General features: G+C 38.9%; 1 protein-coding gene across 4 annotated transcripts in view; it reads right to left on the bottom strand.

Annotated features, from left to right (window-relative positions):
• The window catches only part of adck1 (aarF domain containing kinase 1), a 96,899-nt gene that overhangs the window by 54,914 nt on the left and 19,481 nt on the right, over positions 1-22,504 (bottom strand). For all 4 annotated transcript variants that reach the window (XM_038729663.1, XM_038729665.1, XM_038729662.1 and 1 more), the window contains exon 4: positions 9,086-9,289. In XM_038729663.1, the coding sequence (XP_038585591.1) occupies positions 9,086-9,289 (204 nt within the window). The remainder of the gene's footprint in view (positions 1-9,085; positions 9,290-22,504) is intronic.

Genomic DNA, 22,504 nt, shown 5'->3' with positions numbered 1-22,504 from the left:
ATTGTCCCAAAATATGAATAAAACAAAACTAATATTTTAAGCAGGATATCGTCTGTGGCCTATGTGGTTACAAACCTAACCCCACTGGCAGAAGGTTTCCACGTCGTGGTTTATTTTTTGGCTCATGGTGAACTACCTCAGTTTGGTTATCAGAACATACTGCCACTTCCTGAATCTCCATGTCCACAGATGTCCCTACACTTGTGCCACCCTGTCTGGACATGACCCCAAGTACCCATGATGCACTTATGTTTTCTTTTGTTATGCCTCATCACCAACTAAGTGTCAAGTCTGGCTTGGAAACAGATTCTGTTTGGCAAAATTACATATTGCACAAGCTGGCCTTTCAGCATTTTCACTGTAGAGAGGAAGTGACAGCCAGAACTAAGGCAAGGCTCTCCAAAGCCATGCACAGTGGGAATGCATATGTCACTACAAATGGTGCTACACACCACTCTCTACTCACTACTTGTATATGAGAATATCCAACAGACATGAGAATGCAAACACGGCTTAAAAAAGAAGCATTTGCAGCCAAACAGGAACAGAAATGACGCTGAAGCTGCTCCCTCGACTCCAGAGCTGCCTGGCGCTGCTCATCAGTGTCACTTCTTCTACTGCCACTCCAAAAGGGAGGCGGGCTGATTCATTCTGCTGCTGCCTTTGAAGACAGACGAGCTATATTGCCATCTTTTCAGGGATAATGACGTGCCACACAGATACAGGAAGAAATCAAACTGAATGCACACCTTAATTAAAAAAAACATGAATAAGAAAAAGAGAACATTCTGTCGTAGTGGCTTTGAATTACAGGGGAGCAATTTGAGTCGACTGTGACTGCAGCTCATATTCATCTTATTAGCACATGCCAGTGCTTTGTAATTGTTTTACAAAATATAGGAGGAAATTATAAAGCAAACTTTTTAGATCCTGCATGCTTTCCATTAATGCGTAACTTTTCTTACTGAGAGTTGTTGCAGTAATTCATATTTCAGTCCCTCTAATGTTTGTCTGGATAATCCTGAATACTGCTTGTTGGCCAATCGTACCTATAAACTGTGCCCCCCCCCCCTCCCAACAGCAGTCTACAATGTTTTACTGTTCTTTTATTTAAAGGCTAATGCAGTTAATATTCTAAATTTCTCAGTAAATCACATGAAAACATTGAAACCAACAATAAATTGATGCCACTGACAAGTATTGGTTTAAATCTGTTGATAATAAGAAATATTCTGTGTACATACATATTCATATATTGCTGCTTTTCTTATACTATGGAGGACATATTCAGAAATAAATACAGAAATAAATAAATGCTCAATAAATACATAAGCATCCGATTAAATGCACAAAAAATAAAGTAGGCAGTAATTAAATTATACAATAACACATAAATGTATATATCTCCTTTAATTAGCTTCTTTACTTACCTTATTTATTTATTTTCTATTATACTCTTATTTAGTATTTATACTTATTTATTACTTCTTTTTAAATGTATTTATTTAAGTGTTTGTTTAATATTTTTTATTCTTCTGTTGCATTTTCTACCCTATTTAATTCCCCACTGTTATTTATTTCTGCCTGTCCTTTTTACATTTCTGTATGCATTTCTGCCTCATTATGCAAATGAGGAGGTGCTGCGTCTCAAGGGGTCATCTTCTCTCCTATTGGTGGACCAGTCAGACGGGAGAGCTCTAGGCCTACTCTGCCTGCACACATCAACAAGCTTGCTCCTCACACAGGCTTCCTTCAGTGCGCTGAGGTGTTTAGAAACTCCATTCTGTATGGTAAATTCAGTTTTAACGGAGCAGAGCGAGCTGACAGGCAGAGTTAGTGTATTTTTTCTGTCTGTTTCTCTACACATGTTGCAGTCTGAGAGTCTTATCTGAAGAGTGCAATGAAGTCTCAATAGTACGCGATGCGAGCACCACATACAACATCATTTATGAAATTACACAACGGATATACAGTATGAAAATAAGATTAACTGGATTATATTCACGGGAAGGATAAAACCTGTTACATGTGTCTATTAAAAGTAAAATAAATGTCAGGGAAATTACTTTACTTAGATTTAAGTACTGCAGTTGTACATTGAAATACCTTCCTACCTTTCTGATAGGAAGCCTTCTTGAGGTGGTATAAAACATTTCCAAGTCAGCTATAACACACGTCTTGTTCATCAGACTACATGCTGTACAGTATTTGCGGACAGATTTTGTCCCAGTATTTATTATGCATTTCTTTTTCTTCATTGCATGATTTAGAATAATAAGTTAAGAAATGGGTCTGTTCTGAGTTCATCCTGCACTGCAGCAGCTAATAAAGCCCAGTTAATCCCAAAAATGCTTTTCTATTAGGCAGGCTGGAGCAAGTTATACAGTAATGTCACGTATGTGTTTGAAGGTGGATCAAACGCAGCTAATCTTAAATATCAAAGTAGAGAGGAGCCTAGTAGGCCTATTTATTTTCATGCATTACACAAGATGAATAAACTATGCAGACAGTTGTAAAAAAAATAATAATAATTTTGAATGTTCTCTACTTGTTATAGTTACACAGTATTAGGGGTGTGGGCTGTACTAAAAGTATCCACTGTTCTCCCATGCTCTAACACACAGTAACGATGAGATGTGTGCTGTTCTCACATTCTTCCTCTGTATGTACACATAAACAACAAGGCATGTAAGGGGGAATATGACCATGTGGTTCTCAGAAACAACTGCTCACTTTCCTGCAGTTCTGTGTCCGTATAAGTCGCTAAATGTAAACGCTGTCGGGCAGAGCGTCCACACGAAAAAGAAGGAAGACATGGCTGGTAGTATTGTCTTGAAATAGGGTTTCTAAACACCTCATCGCACTGAAGGAAGCCATCTGACTGTGAGGAACAAGCTTGTTGATGTGTGCAGGTAGAGTAGGCCTAGAGCTCTCCCGTCTGACTGGTCCACCAATAGCAGAGAAGTTCACCCCAGAAATAAATACCACTGGGGAAATAAATAGGGCAGAAAATGCAACGGAAGAATAAAACAGATGAAAATATTAAAACACACACATAAATAAATACATTAAAAAAGAAGTAATTAATAAATAAAGTTGAAGAGTATAACGGACAATAAATAAATAAATAAATAAATAAGGTAATTATTACAAAGGTGAATAAGTAAAGAAGCTAATTAAAATAGATTAGATACATTTATGTCTCCTTGTATAATTTAATTACTGCCTGCATTTATTTACTTTATTTTTTTGTACATTTAATTGGATGCTTATTTATTTAATGAGCATTTATTTATTTCTGTATTTATTTCTGAATTTGACAGGATCAGTCCTCCATATTATACAGCATATGAGTCAATCAAAATGTCTGGATGCTGCAGTGTGATTTTCTATTGTTGGCCCTGCAGTTTTAGTGTAATATTAAACAGCTTGCAAATTGAGTGTTACTAGATATTATACACATTAGTTATTATTAGTTATCAGCGAGTGTACATTTGATATATGTTTATATATGGAAACATACCACCTGGTTGTCTATGACTCAGAGACAGCTGCTTCTTTTTCTCCTTAAGTATGAAAATATACCCGATCAGATCAGATTAGAAACTGTATCACTGCTGTTTGTTACTATGATTTTTAAATTCCGTACTTATTCCACATATTTGTGAGTTGTGTCTAAACAGAGTGACAGAGAGGAACAGACAGATGGGCAGTATTTATGATATCGTATTTTAAATACAAAATAGGATTTTGGAATTTGTATTTTAGAGGATTGATGAAAATGGCTTCATATTTTGTATCAAAAGACTTCCGTGTTTTGCATTATGAAGTTTGATACTATACGTGATGACATCATAAAAATGCTGCCTGATTGGTGCCTACGCAATATTTTGCCCTCACTTGTTGAGATCAGAAGAGAAAACTGATCCAGACACAAAGAATAAGGTAAGCTCTCCATCAATATTTAGCATAAATTGCACGCTAAATACTGTGTCCGGAGTTCAGGCAGCAGATCTCTACACGGAGACGAAGTCGGCCTCCTCCTCTCAAAAACAAGCAGAACAGCTGATTACAGCAGGTAATAAAGCTTATTAAACATCCCGTTCTTCCAACGCCCAGGCGGACACAGATGTGAGTCCTGCAGCTGATCTGCAGCTCTTGTCAGCTGGAAATGTTTTAATAACCTTCCAAACTGTCACGATTTTATTTTTGTGTTGCTTTCTCTGTGCTGGAGTTATTTTATGAACTTGATGGCTTTATCCAGTGTGTTATTAAATTTGTAACGAACTTTATCGCACGTCTCTCCATTATACTCCCACACAAAAAAGCTTCTTTTAATGGTCACGCAAAGCCTATAGTTTTTCATTATATTCCAGTCAAATCTGATGTTCATTTATAAATCTTGCTCATGGATAGTGGTTATTAAATAATGATGCCTGTCCATCGCTTTGTACGGCGTATAGGTCAGCTGGTTAACTTGCCTAATCTTCGCAGGTCTTTAGACCGCGGTGGAAACGCACACAACAATGGGCTGAAGGAACCTTTAGTTCCTTGAAAAGAGATCCGGGGACTAAAAAGTCCTACTTAAAGTACTTTTGGTCAAAACGCGGCTTTAGATTATGCAAAGTAGGCTCTTCATTACAAAACACCAGCTAACTAGATTAGGATACAGTTATGAGTCATCAGCAAACTGTTAGTTCAAAATTAAACTGTTGGTTACTTTAAAACTAACTTTCATCACAGGGATGTGTGAATATTTGATCTGTTAACTGGCTGCATGTCAGATTTATCGCATTAGGCAGGCTGCTCTCAAGCATTATCCACTTAATCAGCCGAGTCAGTGTACAGGTGAAGAAAAGTATTTTTAGTATTTTGAAATTTAGTCTCTTATTTTAAAATACATTTTGATGTATTTTTGTCCCTCCATGGGGGCAGACGCAGTCAGGCAGGAGAGAACCCCCCCTCCGCAATTCATCACACAAGGCAATGGTCCTTTTAACTTAATTGTTGCAGAAGAAGTGATGCCCTGGTAATCCAGGAACACATAACAAGCTTAATTCATAAGGTTATTATAAAGATAAGCTCTACGTTTGATTAGAAAAGAGCAAAGGAGCAGAAACGCTTGTTGACCGTCATGGAGAGATGCCCTTCTGGTGTGAACAGACAGGCTACTGCTCGCTAGCAGGGATATTCCACACTAAAAAGGGACATTATACAGACACAGAAAAAAGGTCTAGTTCACTTTAATTTGTCTTTGCCTGAGCAGAAACTCTAATATATTTAGCCCTGGTGATAATTTGTTAGATACTCAGACAATAGGCTATGTCTAAAAAAAAAATGATTAAATGATTCATTATTACAGTGAATCTAGATTTAATCATTTAATATTTCATCACTATGGAAGCACAGCATGTAGCTAGAAAAAACAGTGATTTTGAGTTTGTGAAGATGTTTTTATTGGACCGCATTTGGTTTGCTGATTTGCAACAGAGCTGATGACCATTAAAAGTCATCATCTTCACATAGAGATGCACAGAAAAGTTAGAAAGCATGAGCGATTTAAAAGAGTGCATCTACACTGACATAAAAAATATTTGCTTACTGAAGACTTTAAAAGCAGCGTAGTGTGAAAGCCTATCGACCAGTCTGTGATACAATGCAGTAGATTGCTGAGCCTGTGTGCTAGAAAAAGACTTCCTGGGTATTAATAATTATTATTAATTTGTTCAAACAGTTTCAAATGAGACAGAGGATGTGGCCACTTCCTGCTTGGATCAGTATCTCCTGTGCATAATTACATACAGATGACCTACATTCTTGTGCCATCACATAAAAATCCAATATTGCCACAAAACATTCTCAACATCAAAATCAGTGCAAACAAAATCAACACTTCCCATATGATGGCCAGTACACCCAGATATTACCTCGGTATAAACCGCATGGCAAAATCCCTGATCATGGTGTATATCAGCATATTAACGCAACAAGGTTAGGGTTGGGTAACAGATTGACACATTTTGTCTCATTTGTATTTTACCTAACATTTATGGATTGGCCTAGACTGGGTCTGTGTCATGTGGGGAGCAACATGTTCACTGTTCCTGGATGTACTAATGTAATGTACTCAACAACATATACCAAAGCCAAGACTCTCACTCTCTCACACACACACACACACACACACACACACACACACGCTGGGGAATGGATGTTAGAGGGAGAAGACCAATGTACTGTATCTGAGAATAACAGAGCAATTGCCTTGCCACCAGCAGGCTCTAAAAGGCTGTCATAACAACTAGTTTGAGAGCAAACTCCCCGCTCTGTACTAAGAGGAGCATTAACAGCTGCATCAGGAATATGGCTTGGTTATAAAATGAAATGAGGACAGAATGTCAGAGTTATCTACTTCTGCTTTATTTGCCTATTTTTCCGCTTCCAGTAAAGCGCACACGCATCAACAATCAAACTATGAACCAAAATAAATACAAAGATAAATGAATTAAATAAATACAAAATAGAAAGAATTAATGCGGCATTACAGCATATGTTTTGTCTTAGCTATGTATGAATCACCTGTGAGTGCTTTGGGCATTTACCTTGATTGTTTAGCTGATGATTTTAAGCTCCCACAGCATTATTAATTAGGAAAAAAAAAAAACTTTCTTTCTCTGCAGACCTCCAAGAATACTAGGAACTTAAGTTTGACAAATAATAGAAAGTCCCTCCCCTTGTGGTGGACAACCATGGGACCTTATTTCGGAAATGGTAGTCAATGGGAAAAGACAACAAATATTTTGATCCTGTTTGAATTGTGCCCTGAATTACACATATGATGTTTGTCAATTTAAAAGATAAATTTTAAAGTCAAGAAATTTGCAGTTTGTTGTAATACTGTGAAAATACATAAAAACTTACATGAGAGGATGATGTGATAAAAGGACTGAGAGTCGTTGGATTAAACACATCAGGTGAGATTTATTTCTGCGTGGAACACAGCTAAGTTATCCAGCTAGTAGCAACCAAGCAACGAACGTTAGTTAGCATTACCACGCTAACATGTTGGTGACGTATATAGTGCGAGACGAGAGATGTAGCTCAGTGAACGGGTTTCACACAAAACGACACGTAACTTTACCGTTTTACGACAAATTGCGACTTTCTTGACTTGAAAAATTATATTTTAAATTGACCAACATCATATGTGTAATTCAAGGCTAAATTCTAACGGGATAAAAGAAAAGTTGTCTCTTGCCATTGACTACCATCCTTATTTTTCCCGAAAGAAGGTCCCATGGGCCGGAAATCGAGTGACTTAGGCTCTCTATAAAACTTTTTAGTAATGTTGTTTGATGAACTCTTCTGTATATGCTGAGTGAAATAAAATTCTAATGAAGCTGTCTCAGAAGAGAGCTGGCATCATCGGAATTTTTTCAGTACTGCTGCCAATGCAATACCAGAGATTATTACAGATATAATAGAAAAACAATAATTCATAACAATTTCAGCAAAAAAACTTTATTGTAATTTAGGAAATTAAGCTTATTAAAATTTTTTTTAAATGACTTAACACAGACTGTTGTAGAGGATTTTTCCACCTTAAATACAGGGGGAAATCCATTAAATAAACAATTCCATTAGATTTTAAAAAGGGATAAAAGAAGATTAAGAATAAAAAGAGTTTCCATATTTTTACTGCAGACACAATGGAGCAGTCAGTACTCCAAATAAATATAATAAATATTCCAGATATTTTACACAGAAAAAAGCAGAAAAATGTAACTGCTTAGTTAAACGCAAGCTCTGCAAAGCATTCAGAACACAAACAGGGCCACTCAGGTCGCAATGTGTTTGAAGCTTAGTGTTCTTCTTCAGGTAACATCCCATAATGATGCTACCTGGCCACACAAAAGTGGTGATTAGTGTTTCAAGTAAACAGGGCAGCTGGATCAATGCTTTGGGAGACTAGGGTTTAATTCCCAGTTGGAACACCTGCTACTGAATAAATGAATAAGTAATGAATAATTAAGGGTTTCTCTACATCCCCACACTACAACACTAACTGCACCGTCCCTCTCAAACACTGTTTACAGTTTGTGATCACTTATTACGAGGGTGTGACAAGACACAGCTCACAGGACGAGACGAGACACAATATTGGGTTCACGAGTTCGAGATGAGACTACATTTTAACACCATTTTTTAAGAAATCTTTAATGCTGAATTGTATGAAAAAAAAATTGTCTTTAAATGTGCATGTGGCACCTTTTCACTTCAATGATAAATTAATTTATTAGTTAAAAGTTATTAGTTAGAAACTCCTGGACTTTAAGAGCTCCTGTGTTTCAGCAGGCTTTCTGCTCATGTTCTGCTCTCCCACACATCTGACTTGTCTGACGGGTCCAGAAAAAAGTTGTAATATGATGAGATTAACATCATCATTTAATGAGAATTCGTAAGCATTTTTAAGTCTACCTTCCCTACACTCTGATGTGCATGTTATTGCTTCGCTGGTAGTATCCCCTTCAGACTGACTGACAGACACAGAAACCCGCTTGGGACTGCATTTAAAGATGACTGACAAGGATGTGGAAAATGAAAGTAACTGAAACACTTACGATCATGCAGAAATCTCGCCACAGATCCACACACGTTAACTTCAGCAGCTCACAGTCCCAAGCAGAGCACCTTTGCGCCTCAGTTTAAACGTTACCACATGTCACAACTCTACGGACTCACAGCGTGAGAGAGGGTTCACTTGATTACTATACATTTGTTTTTCTGTTTTTCTTATGTGTGGCGTGAAAGAATGTGATAAATGTACGAGAAATCTCATTGCGTTTTAGTCTCACGAGATCTACGCATCAGAAACGGGTGCTTGGGACATTTCGTGGAACGGAAATGTAATGTGAGCTAGGAATGGTGATGCCACTGGGGGTGGTGCCTGCTGCCATCACTGGAGGACATGTCCATAGGAGGCGGGGTTAGACCCGTGGGACCACGAGTGAATCTGTTGTGTACTCACCCAAGTACTAACAAAATCCTTATTATTATAGCAGAGATCCAGTCCATCTAGACTTACCTCCTTGCCAAGGTCTTCTCTGATGACCTGCCGGATCTCCTCCATGCTGCTCTGAGGAGCTCGGCTGTGGAGCACCCTCAGCGTGGATGTGTACTCTTCAGGTAGAAGGTAGTCCAGAGCACCGAGGTGCTGGCCCACCTTGATGAAAGTGCCCCGGTTGGCACAGCACAAGTCTCGAAGACGCTCCGCTGACCGAAGATGCACCTGCAAGTGATGGAACAGAGAAAAACAAAAAAAGTCAGAAACAGGATACAAAGTCTCAAGGTCTGCTAGGAAAAGCTGCGAAGGTCATTGCAATCCAAATGATTTCGTATCACATGGTTCCAAAAGCAGCAGATAGTATATGAAAAGTTGGAGGGAGTAGATCAAGAATGGATGGGCGTATCAAAACTTTGAGGACCTGGAAAACACTGGCTGGTCTGTGAGAGTTTATCCCCATAGGCTCTTTCATGCCAAACTGAGAAAACCATTTCTTTAAGGAGCTGATTAGCGTTCGGGGGCATTGTCATGTTGAAACAGGAAAGGGACAAAAACAAACTCGTGACACATAGTTGGAAAAGAACACTATTGTCTGAAATGTTTTATTTATGCTGGAGCATTAACTAAGGAGTCAATAAGAAAATAAATCACAAATTCAAGAGGAGAGAAAAGAAATTAAAAAGAGAATAAAAATACGCACGTTATACTGCAGATTGCAAAGATGAACAAAATAACAAAATAGAGCGACTATTTGATTAAGAGCCCTGGATGGTTTGTGTGTGTGTGAGTGTGTGTGAGTGTGTGTTGGTCCCGTTCCGTCTGTCCCATTTGAACCAGCTGGAAGTGATAATGCTTACAGAGAGCTCCTCTCCTGAGACCAGTGCAAATAAAAAGCCGTGAAATTAGCTCCCCTTAACCTCTGTAACCCCCACTACACACATCATGAATACACCCCACCGCGCGCACACACACACACACACACACCCACAGGGCATATTCTCATAGGACCATTTGACATGAGTGTCATCTGGGCAATTATGACAAAGCAATAACAGAAACAAGTCGCTAGAGATTACCAGATGAGCCTTTCTGCTTGAAGACGCACTGGGAAACCTTTTTTATAAAAACCATCACTACACCATCACAGCCACCTTCTCATGTCTGACCATATGGACTAGTAAAGCTAAACACATAATTGGTAGAAAACATAATGTGGTTTTTCACAAAAATTCACAGGCAGTTATTATTTATAAAAATTTGATTTTGAGGTTCAATCTCGAATTCCCACCCCACACAGAATAAAACCTACTTTATATAGGTCCAAAACAATTAGACTATTTCAAATATTCCTAATTTTAATAAAATTATATATACACAGCCACATGGAAAAAACTGAGATTAATAGTTATGATAAAGTCATCATTTTAAATTTAATCTTACATTGCTGGGAATAAACAAATTAAATATGAGAAAAATGTCAGAAGCAGGAAAATTCTGACGGCAATCACACAGTTTGAATAAAAAAATAGACTTGATAAAATCGTCTCATCCCTTCCATTCTGACTGATTTGTTATTATTTATTAAAACATATTTTATTTTAAATTTCTTAATTAAGCACTGTTGGTCATTATATTTCAAATGTATTCCCTTCACATTTTTGGGAAAAAAATGAAATTGAACAAAAGCATACAAAAGCGTGTAAAACCTTTTTTTCATATATTTTGACTTTTATTCTGAAATTACGCTTAAGTTAAAGTCTTAACTTGAAATATTTTTGTTGTCTTTTTTAACTAATGTACAACAGCAGAACACAGTTTACTGCACTGAACATCAAATGCTTTTTACCTGATTTTGTGCGCATTTGCCATATTTACTTATTTGCTAGAAGGTCCAAGAGTATTAGTTTCATAATAACAGCTCTAAAATTGTGAGATGCCTCATTTTCTTTGTTTGTTGTTGCCCCAACCTACAAGACTAACCATCCTTATCATAGGTTTAAATACATTTGCAGAACAACTGCAAAACTCCACAGCCCCTGGTGTGAATCCGCAGGACACAGAGGTCAAACGTCTGATGTTTGCTATGACCTGTCTCCCTCCAGAGAGGGCTTACAGCAGAGCCTGGACAGCTTCCGCAAGTTAAACAGTCAAACACGGACATAAAACAAACTAACTCTGAAAAATAAATTCACACTAGTAAATATTATAGACATAAAGAAATTGAGTATACAAAACATATTTAGGATTGAACGTCAATTTCACAGGACATTTTGGCATGGCTGTGAATGAGCTGAAGAAGTAGGCAAGAAGAAATTCCAATTGACATCCCAAGCAGGACCTGGGTCTAAATTCTAAATATAATAATACATCCAATAATATTATATAGTGCCGTGCGGGTCCACTAACCAGCCAAGACCTCACAACATGGGAAAAACAGCCGCTGGAAACCAACTTAACGAATGCAGGAAAGAACTTCAAATGTGAGTCATCCAATTTTATAAACACCTCCTATATAGTGACCCCGACTCCTGCCAGTACAAGCCCCTTCAGTGCAGAGAGTTGAACTAGTAATAAGAATAAGAATCCTCTCTGCCAGCTGGTCCTGTAGCTCTGCTCGGACTTACTTGGTGGCAGAGTAGGTCTACATGACCACGGTGACTGTTGGAAAAATAAGGAAAACGTTGACAATGTACAGACTGAGTGGACACAGCTTGGCCCAAGAAACATGGCTGTCAAAAGGCAGAACAGGATCCCCAGGGGAGGCCTGGCTGTGTCAAATAATGTTTCCTGATTTTATCCATCTTCCTGATCCTCAGAAACTGCCCTAACTATGTGAGTACTGTATTAGCTGCAAAATAAAAAAGCTCTGTAGCAAAAGTTTCATCTGTAGAAGTATTACAGCTGCTCGTGTTATTCTATCTACAGGACTCATTCCTCCCACACATTAGAGACAATGTTTACATGTTAGACAATTATAATATATAATAATATTTGCATATTATAGTATATCTACTGCTAATTGTTATGGCAGAAAATTGTGTCCTCTTACATTTAATCTTTTATGTATGATCTTTTAATATTATTATTCTTATTACTGTTCTTGTTACGGCTTATAGATATATAAGGATTGTGTTTTTATCCTTAACCTTTTCTCTCCTATACTCCTGATGTTAGTCTGTCCACATTTACTAGGGTTTAGGTCAGAGCTGTGAGATTGTTTTGGTGTTTTCCCTCTCTTGTTGTTCCTCTCCTCTCCTGTAATGTTCATTCAAGCCGAGAGAGGATCTCTGTTCCCCAAAACATAGAAACCTAGACTGTTTAAATGATTATGCATCCCTTTGCTCTGGGCCAGACGCCGGATGCTGCCCTAGGCGGCAGGTCTCTGGACCAGCTGTATATGTGTAGTACTTCTCTGTTTATTCTCTTTTGTTAAATAAATTCTTCAAAGATCAATCATCTGTCAGTGTTATCAATCCCAGTTGCTTGTGAAATTTTCCGACCACACTTTAAACTCCAGTCAACTTTCCATGAAAATGCTTTGATCCAGCACTCTGCCAACAACAGCCAGTCCTTTCAGCATTGACCTTCTGTGGCTTACGCTCCTTGTGGAGGGTATCAGTGAGGGTCTACTGGACAGCTGTCTAGTCAGAAGTCTTACCCATTATTGTGTTTGTGTGTCCTGAACCAGACAGAGATTAAAGGCTAACACAGTTAATTGTCTGTACTGCTTTAGGCTATTTAGGTTCTGTCATGCCAATAAAGCAACTTAAATTTGAAAAAAAAAAAAAAAAATCCTCAGCCACAATTTACAATTAAATGAGCAATTTCCCGTTATAAAAAACATTTTGTCAACAAAGATAGGATTTAATTTTAATTACAAAGCCTTAATCAGTTTGATATAAATTTGGCGCAAATCTGGCTTTGTCCATAACAATGGTGGCTATCCAAAACCCCTTTATTTCTCAGAATGGCATGAGAATAAAAACTAATGGCCATATTGTTGAATTACCAGGGACACGTTAGTGTGTTTATGTTGAGGATATCATTAAAAGATAACCTTTTTTGAGAACAGCGGCAGCAATGTCTAAAAGTCTCCACTCGTTTGCTACACGCACATTTTAGGGCTGTGCAAGCTAGTTGTTGCCCCTCAGCAAGCTTCTGGAAGTTGGCCAATCAGAAGAAAGTGGGCTTTCAGGGAGGGGGGCCTTAAAGAGACAGGAGCTACAACAGAGTGTTCATACAGAGAGTGAATAGAGGTGCTGATGCAGTGGACAGGATGAGAAAGATTATGTTTTAGAACATTAAAGCATGTAAACATTTTCTAGTAGAAACCAAAATAAAAGTATGTTTGCATTATTTGGGACCTTTAATGTTTAAAATAATTTCTAATAGTCTTTCAAACAAATCAAAATAACAAACTCGCCCTTCAAACTGCCAGATCACCTGAAGGCATGTCAGAGCTATTTCTGGCAGAATGTGTCTGGAAGCTGATTTGGTGGGCTGATCAGAATGAAAATCTGGCATCTGTTGCCCATGGCTCGTACCTTAATCCTCAGATTCATCATCACTCCTCTCTCCCTCTTCTAGTAATCAGTATGCTTTGTCCAGAGGAGGCAGGCTCACAGCTAGAGGATGACATCACTATGGCAATGCTATTCACTGACAGCCGGAAAAGTACGCTGCTCAGGGATTGGCTGATGTTGGCCTCCGCCCACCATCTCCACACATTCGCCATCCAATCAAATTAGACACACGGGTTAATTTGTGGTACAACACAGAGATACAGCTCAGTGCAGAATGCCTCTGGCTCTCTACACTCATCCTCTTCACACAGTTGGCAAGGACAGTAAATAAAAGGCTGGAGGTGTGTGTGTGTGTGTGTGTGTGTGTGTGTGTGTGTGTGTGTGTGTGTGTGTGTGTGTGTGTGTGTGTGTGTGTGTGTGTGTGTGTGTGTGTGTGTGTGTGTACTGCTAGTGCTAGACTGACAGGATAGCTAATGCAAGGAGGAAGTGGTTGAATGGAATGGTAAAGGAGAGGTAAGGAGTGAAGAAAGGAAGGAAAGATGGGAAGGAGTTAATTTTCATGCTAAAATGAAATTTACAGTTCAGCTTGTAGCATTGCAGAATTGTGTGAACGAAATGGAGTGAGAAATATCTGAACATAAACTATGCAGGCCGTTCAACAACAGACTTAATCAGATGTGCAGGTCTCCATAGGGGTGGGAAAATTCTAAACGATTACAGCCCTGTGAGTGCTTTGAAAAACTGGCTCTCCAGCACATCAGCAGCATCGCCGCCAGACTGGGCCCTCACCATTTTGCAGACAAAACCAATAGATCCACAGAGGCAGCCATCTTCACTGCCTAGATCAGAATTCTGTTTGTTGATTTCAGCTCAGCAATCAACACAGTTTCCCCGGTCAAACTGATAGGCAAACTTACTGTAGCACTCTGGGCTAGAGTATCGCACTCTGCAACTGGACATCCTCACAAACAGACCCCAGTCAATTCAGATTGGCAGAAACACATCCTCAACTCTTGTGCGCAACACCGGAGGCCCCCCAGGACTGTGCTTTGCCCCCTCCTGTTTCCGCTGACTAAAACCAGATTCAGGCAGTGAGACTCCTCATCTCATTTTGAACAAAGTTAAACGATAAAAAATATTAATAATAATTAGTAAAACAGAACTAAGGCAGCGTGTTGCTCTACAGAGGAGGCGGCTAGAAGGAGTAGTTATTGTCCACTGCAGAGACACTATACTCTCTCACCTGCCATTCACCGGTCTTGTGCAGAGTTTTTGCCGTGCTGCTGATAACTACATGCACGTCGCGGTTCCTCGCGGGACTATTTCAAGTAGCGGGTGTTTAAAAACCATATAATGTTCTTTGTGTGGTTCATCAACGGTGATAAATTATCGGAAAGTCCCGCAGGGCGCGGACAACTCTGCACAACGCTGGTGAAGCTGGGACTCGGTCTCTTCAACAAGTGCTCCTCCACTGCCACTACACACATAGGCTACGCCTACACATGTGCACTGACGCCCCAGGGTTAGGGTTACAATGTTAAATTTATTCATGCACATTAAAATCATTTACTGGAAGTTGTTTTTCTTTTTACATGTTTATTTACAGCATTAAACATTGAAATGTATATTGTAATAGGCTGTATATTAACTTATTGGGAGAAAACTGGTAGTTCTATGTAAAATCAGACGTTGAGCACCCCCATATCGCCAAAACAGCATGATCCTTGTTTCGCAAGGGCATCGAATCTTCGACTATATTAGTCAGCCCTGTATTTTACCTCTACATCTACAGACCTATTCCAGTGAAATGAATCCTGTTTTCCTACAGTTAGTGTATGTTATAGTTACGTCCCGGTACTTATTGTTATTGTTACTTAAAAACAATAATAAGAATGTTCATGGTCATTAAAAGCTGCTTTCACAGGGTGGTATAACGTGAAATTTTTTTTCAGATTTTTTTTGCAACGTCGTGATGTCTGTCAGCCATCGACAATGGACGATGGTATCGTCTATCAGCCCAACCCTACTTCACGCCACACCTCACCATCCGCTTCTCCAACACTGCCCGCTGCTTCACACAGTACATCAAATCACAGCACACACGGCGACACGACGGGCGACACACTTCTTCTTCTCAAACCTCGAGGGCCCTTTATACCTGCAGCTGCAGCCCTGAGAATGACGTCACGGCACATACCTGGAGAGAGAGCGCGCGAGAAAGAACACACGGACCACAAACACTACCCCAACACAGGACCTTACGGGACGTAACACCCCCTCCCATGAGAGCAAACCCCTAAACACCTGGGTTTGTAACATAAAACTAACTACAGCTTCTAACAGTCTCACCCACGGGATAAGATGTCTATGATGTTCTCAACTCCCTTCTTGTGCAAGATGGAAATATTGTAGTTCTTGGCCAGGAGTGCCCAGCGCATCAGGCGCTGGTTGCTGTTATACATCTGGTTTAAAAACACAAGCTGGTTATGGTCGGTGTACACAGTGACCAGCTGGGAACTAGACCCAACATACACATCAAAATGGGCTAGTAGCATGGCTAACGTTTCGTAACAAACAGTTATGCTTAGTCCGATTAGTTCGCTCAGTCAGATTCTCAAGTTAAGCAAAGAAGATTTAAAACAGGACGGGGTCTTCATCCCTGTCTGGTGTGGTCAGAGGAAGAGAAATCCTTCTTCCTCTATCACACTGATGCCAGAGAGAAGGGATGGACAGTGGATGGGCCAGGAATGCCAGTTGTCACAGAGCAGGAGGTTATGTCCCGTTGGGATGAGAAGGACACTGTGGTAATGTGATTTAGTAATGGTATTGATGAACAGTTTCAGGGGACAGAGACGTACCGCCACAAATCCAGAACTGGGCCTGCTGTAAGAGTATGGCTTTGGTGTAGCACAGTAGTAGGCGCTGTAGCAGTGGTAGAAGCCGTTTGATCCGCCTCTCTCCTCCTCTAAGTGAAGGTCTTTTACCTTGATTAAACCTAAAACCACAAAAGTGTAGTTTAAAAAGTGGTTCTACTGCGATGAGAAATGAAAAGGGTAGGGCTGGGCGATATTGCCAAAAATGTTATCACGATAAAAACATTTCATATCACTCGATATCGATAATTATCACAATATGTCCAATTGTTATTTCTTTCAAGTTTAAAGGCTGATTTTTGCTCCCGAGTGAAAATTGAAGAAACCAGATGGTTTCACATGTGGTTAAACTTTTCTTTATGGTCAGAATGTGACAAACACTTGATGCCAAACAGTGGATCACTTCACAAGTCTGAGGTAGAACATTCAAAACTATTATTGTTTTCAACAAATATGATTAGTTAATCGTTTTTCAGGCCTCTTTTTTCAACAAAATAAATATTTTAATAGAAAAATTAAGTTCTAATTTTTTTTTTATTAATAACAAACCTAACTTCTGAGCACACTGTTTCTTTCAGACTGATCTACTATCAGAAACTGATGGAATCACAAAATGTAAATCACCAGTTACCCAAAGAATATTTGGGTCGATCAATGAACGTCATCCAAAAGAACACAGAGACTTCCGACTACTCCACGTTCACTGTGGTGCATGACAGCACTGCTGCCGAGGCACAAATCTGAATGAATTTTCTATTTTCTCAAACAATTTGGTGAATCATCAGTGGCGTCAATTCCAAAATAGCACATTTTCATAACGGAGTAGAGTAGGATATCGCTTGATGAGGACTGTTTCAAAGCAGTGTTTGTCTTCTTGTTCTTTTTAACTCCATGTTATTAAAGCATTGGCCCTGGGGCCAGATCCCAGTAGTGCAGGTTGGTGGACAGCCTTCTGATGCCATTAAGCACAGATGGCAAATTGTTTTCTAGGAATCACTCCTCCCCTCCCTTTGTGATCTCTGATTGTGTGCAAGACAGACAGGTTGAATGAGCTCAGCCACACTACTAATAAAATATTTTTCCAGGCACACAACTACAGTTTTGTTACTTACGTTTTCATTTTTTGCAATATTATTAATTTATTTGCATAGTATACCTGTAATAAATCTACATCATCTTCACAGTGGTGAACTACACTGTTCACAATATGTCTGTGAAGGTTCTCAGTAATCCAGATCATAGTTATCCAAGAAAAATATAATCAAGGGCAACTAGACTAGGTTGAAAATACTTTAAGATGTTTCGCCTCTCACGCGAGAGGCTTCTTCTTAAGATACTCAAAATACTCAAAAATAAGAAGTCTCTCGGATCAGAGGCGACACACCTTTGAATATCTTTAACCTAGTCCAGTTGCCCTTGATTTTAACCTTCCTTGAATACTTCACAATTTCCAATTCTCAAATAATATGTAAGCAGACCTTCAGAGTCCCAAGGCCAACTGTGACTCAAATGTGTTTACAATGATATTTATTATTAGTAGTATAGTCTTTTTACACTTTTATTTAAAGCTAAAAGTGTGACGTACAATCAAGAGCTTTTTTATGTAAATCTGGAACAGTTTGACTAAGGGTAGAATGGAGAACAGTGTAAAAGATAATCATTCAGTACAATAACAGTTCAATTAAAGGCGCACAGCAGTGACTAAGTAGCTCACTACCATTATGTTAGGGGACTCACAAGAGGCAGATTATAAAAGGAATCTGTGCAGCAGAGGCTGAGATATTGTAACTGTTTTTTCCTGTATCAGTCAAGTTCTAACAAAATTGCATCCGACAATTCTCATAATGCAACCTGGTGGCATTATACCACGGTCACGATGGTAAAAATAGAAAAGATTTACATGTTTACGAACTTGTGAGCATCAGTAGACACAGAGTTATTTGTGTGAGGTTTAAAAATGACGTACATTGAGAATATAACACTAATATTATCAATATTATCACTGCAATTATTTTGAATGAACTCAGTTGAAGCAATTTATTATAGGAATGAGGGAAATTAAAATCATTTTAAAAATAAAAATACCATGCCAGGAATCTTGGTGTTATCATCTTTGACTCTGCACTGAAATTTGACAGATAAATTCTGTTGTGAAAGGTCGCCATTTCCAGCAAAGGAACAGCTAAATTTTATGCTCTCTCCAAACAATAAGATGACTGTTACCATCCCAGTAATCTCTTCAAAGCTTGATTACAGCAACTGGGAGGGTTAGGGAGGTCCTGCCATTGCAGTTGCAGCTCCAAAACTGTGGAAAAGCCTTCCGCGTTCACTTAAATGTTCACTGACACATTTATGACAAATCTCAACACGTCCATGTTTTCAATGGCCTTCGATTGCACTTAGCGGTTTAAGATTTTTACATTTTGTAATCCTTTATTTTGCATAAACTGATCTTTTTTATATTGCACCCACTACCTTACCAAGCGTGTGCTCGTGCATGAACTGCTGAGCGAGCACTTGACGTCGCCAAAACAGAAATCGACTCATTGGTGACCTCACCACACAACATGCTGGAAACTCAGGTAAACTGCAACGTTACGTTACAGTAATATTTCAGCTGGACGTTGAACTAATCCATGCACGTTAGACAGTACTGTGGTGAAAGTGTCTTCCATTGTTTGTTGTTGTCCTGCACCATTATGTTGCATTATTGTATATTATGTGGGTCATGTAGGCTAAGTTACAGCAGCTGAGAGGGTGAAGAAGCTATGTACCTGAGTACTTATAAGCAAACAACAGCCGGCCCATGCAAATCTAGCTGGCTGCTCCTGCCCTGCATCACTATAGGCTACTATAAACAAATTGCTCCACATTTGCTTTGTTCCGTTAGCTTATTTCTTGCAGTCTAAAATCAACACTTTACCAATAATACTATATAACTGTGTGCCACTGGTATTATGTCATTTTGTCATCTATCGAAAAGCGAAAATCGAGGAGGGGAGGTGGGAAAAGAGCCAGCATGTCCATGTTCGTGTATTTTGATTATTTTTCTGGCTAAAACCACATTCAAGCTTCTTGAGTATTGCAGTGTTCACATTTCAGAGTTTATGATGCAGGGGTTGGGATTGTGTACAAAATGTGAGCTTTTTATCTGCAAACTGTCTCTGTAAATATGTTTTGGCCAATATTTTTGGTTGAGCAGTGGATAAGACGCATGCCTTTGGTGTGAGAGACCCGGGTTCAACTCCCCACTGTGACACATCCACCAGTGTGTCCCTGAGCAAGACACTTAACTCCTAGTTGCTTCAGAGGCGTGCAACTGTCAGTCGCTTTGGATAAAATGTTATTTATATTTTGCTTCTAGGAGACGATGCACTTTAAGGACCAGTCTTATTTTGATGCAAAGATTTGTACATCAGCAGAAAGGCAGCACATCATGGATGTGAGAACAGTTGCCTGTTTATTTAGATTTTTTAAATTTTTATTTGAAAGTGCAATAAAAATATCTTGTCCCTAAAATCAATGAATAATTGTGATAAATAAATGATATAGATCAAAATAATAACGATTATCATTTAATCGTGCAGCCCTATATTAAATGTGAGGTATTAACCAAGTTTTACATCACTGATAAATAAGATTTGATGATGCTTGTGAACTCTGGACAGGGACAAAAAAGCTGTCTAGTACGCTAAATAAAATGGTATTATTTTTTTTATTGTTCTTATGGACAAGCAAGGTGATCTATTTTCTATTTTTTATTGTTTGAAATAACTGGATATTGGAAAATTGTATCAGATCGCTCATCAATGCAGTCCTCGTTTGACTAGAGAAGTTTCAATACTACTTGGTACTGGGCTATTTTGGATGATACCTTAAAAGTATCGAGTAACGATAACCAGGCCTAGAGATTACAACCTATTCACCAATAGGCAATAAAACAGTGATTCATTTCATTTAAAAACTACATATAGCCGCCCCTTTGAAACATTCCTTCCTATAATGCACTTTCAAGGTATGTGATGTCTTACTCTTCCAGAGCCACAGAAGACATTATACAACCATTTTAAACAGACTGAGTTGTGCTAATCATGAAAAGCAAATTGACCTTTGCGTGTGTACAGTGCTAGGTCTGAAGAAAATACAGCATTAGTTTAAAACAACATCTAGATGTTGAGTTGGTGTGTTTTTGATCTCTGATTTATTAAGGTAATTGATATTCCAAATATACAATAGATAAATGATTATGTCTTAATGTGTTGCAAGAGGTGCGATTGTGTTGTGTGCAGCTGGACAGCAGAGAGCAGGGTCCTATACTGGGAGCCCAGCTGCAGTAATTGATTTCTGCTGCCACACCAGGGCTAAATGACTGGGATTAGTGGACTATGAACAAGGCCTATTTATTATTGGGATGCTCATGATTAGCTCGTTACTCAGCTCACTGAAGCTCATCTAGCCTGCCTGTCACAGGGGAGAGGGGGAACTGTGTGTGGATCAGTGCAGATTTAAGCCTGTGTAGTCAATAGGCCTCGTGTACAAGTATTACAGCAGCGCAGCCCGAGTAGTTAGCAAAGCCATTCACAGGAAATCCTTCAGCATTTAATGCAATGATACAGAATGTACAGTATCTAAGTAGACTGGGGCTCAGCTCAGGTCCCTCTGCTCCTCCGCGTATTAAAAGTGTTATTTATTTTCACACAGCCCAACAGCAATACAACAAGGTGGAAAAAATACAAGCTATTTGTTATCTCTCACAGCCGAGTGTAGATGTAAGTCCTCACTGTGCTTCTGTGATGGCGCTCTTTTCTTTCACTGTGATATCAGAGGCATAGCAAAAATATGGGACCCACTGTCACACGTGGATAAAAATGAAGAAGGAACAAAGAAAGAGAGGCGGTGGGGGGGATTTTTTCACTGGAAGCCACAGTTAATTTCATGCTCTGCATTTTATTGTCATGCTTCAGTAATTGTGCCTCAGTGCCACATGAACGGCAGAAACACACTCTGCCACGAGCCAGTGGATATTCAAGATCAGCAAGATCATCAGAGCTACTGGTCACATGAGCACAGTATACACACACACACACACACACACACACTTACACTACAGACTATACAATAAAATTTACAATTCCTGGGAACTAGTGACAACATCAGTCCTGTATGTTCTTCGAAATTCAAAACATATTTCTTAATATACAAACAGAATTATGTACTTGATGTGCACAGACCCAACTTTTTCCCTCACAATCCAAATTCAGATCTCTTAACCTCAGTGCATCTGTAGATGCAGAGTACCAATCCAATACCAGACATTTAAAATCCAAATAATGCTACCTGACTGTACAGAACTTATGTGTTGTGTGCAAAACATAACTTCTTTACTATCAGAATTTATATTCAGCATCATTTAATCATACTGTTGTAGACAGTTTGAGCTTGTGTATTGCTAATGCATCAACAGTAAACTAAATTGTTTAACAATTTTTTTTTCAAGCTTTGTGAAAATGCAGAATACGTTTAGAAAAACTATACAGAGTCAGTTTTTCGTAATGTTAACTAACCACATAGGATCCAGCCTTCACATTGAAATGCAATAAGCTGTAAGCAGTGATGAATAGGCCCTTGCTCCTACACGCACGTTGCAGCACAGTTGCCATAGGTCGGTCGACACGGCTCTGAAATGTAATGCATTTCAGACACTGCACAAAGGAGTTAAACGTCACTTCTTGTGTCCCATATGTGGCGGATATTATATTATTATATGATCTGTAATATCACAGTACATTAGGTGTGGACCACACAGTAAAAATGTCGATATGATAAGAAAGGGCTTACTTCCTGTTGCCAGTAGGTGGCACAATGAATGAGTTTGAGATGGACTTTCTAACTATGATATTTATTCATTTAACATTCAAAATAGACTTCTTTTTAGTCCTTTGTTTGTCTTCTTCTCTGGTGCAGTAGTCAGGTTAAAAGTTACAGTGCAGCATGCGAGAACAAACATTCTTTTTTTTCCCCTCTTTCAAGTAAAAGAAATGTGC

Source organism: Micropterus salmoides, unplaced genomic scaffold, assembly GCF_014851395.1.
Source record: "Micropterus salmoides isolate LMB-PRFRI ecotype aquatic unplaced genomic scaffold, ASM1485139v1 Ms_hic_scaffold_19, whole genome shotgun sequence".
Classification (NCBI taxonomy): domain Eukaryota; kingdom Metazoa; phylum Chordata; class Actinopteri; order Centrarchiformes; family Centrarchidae; genus Micropterus; species Micropterus salmoides.
Note: the sequence above shows the minus strand (reverse complement) of the source record. Positions and strands in the feature narration are given on the sequence as shown.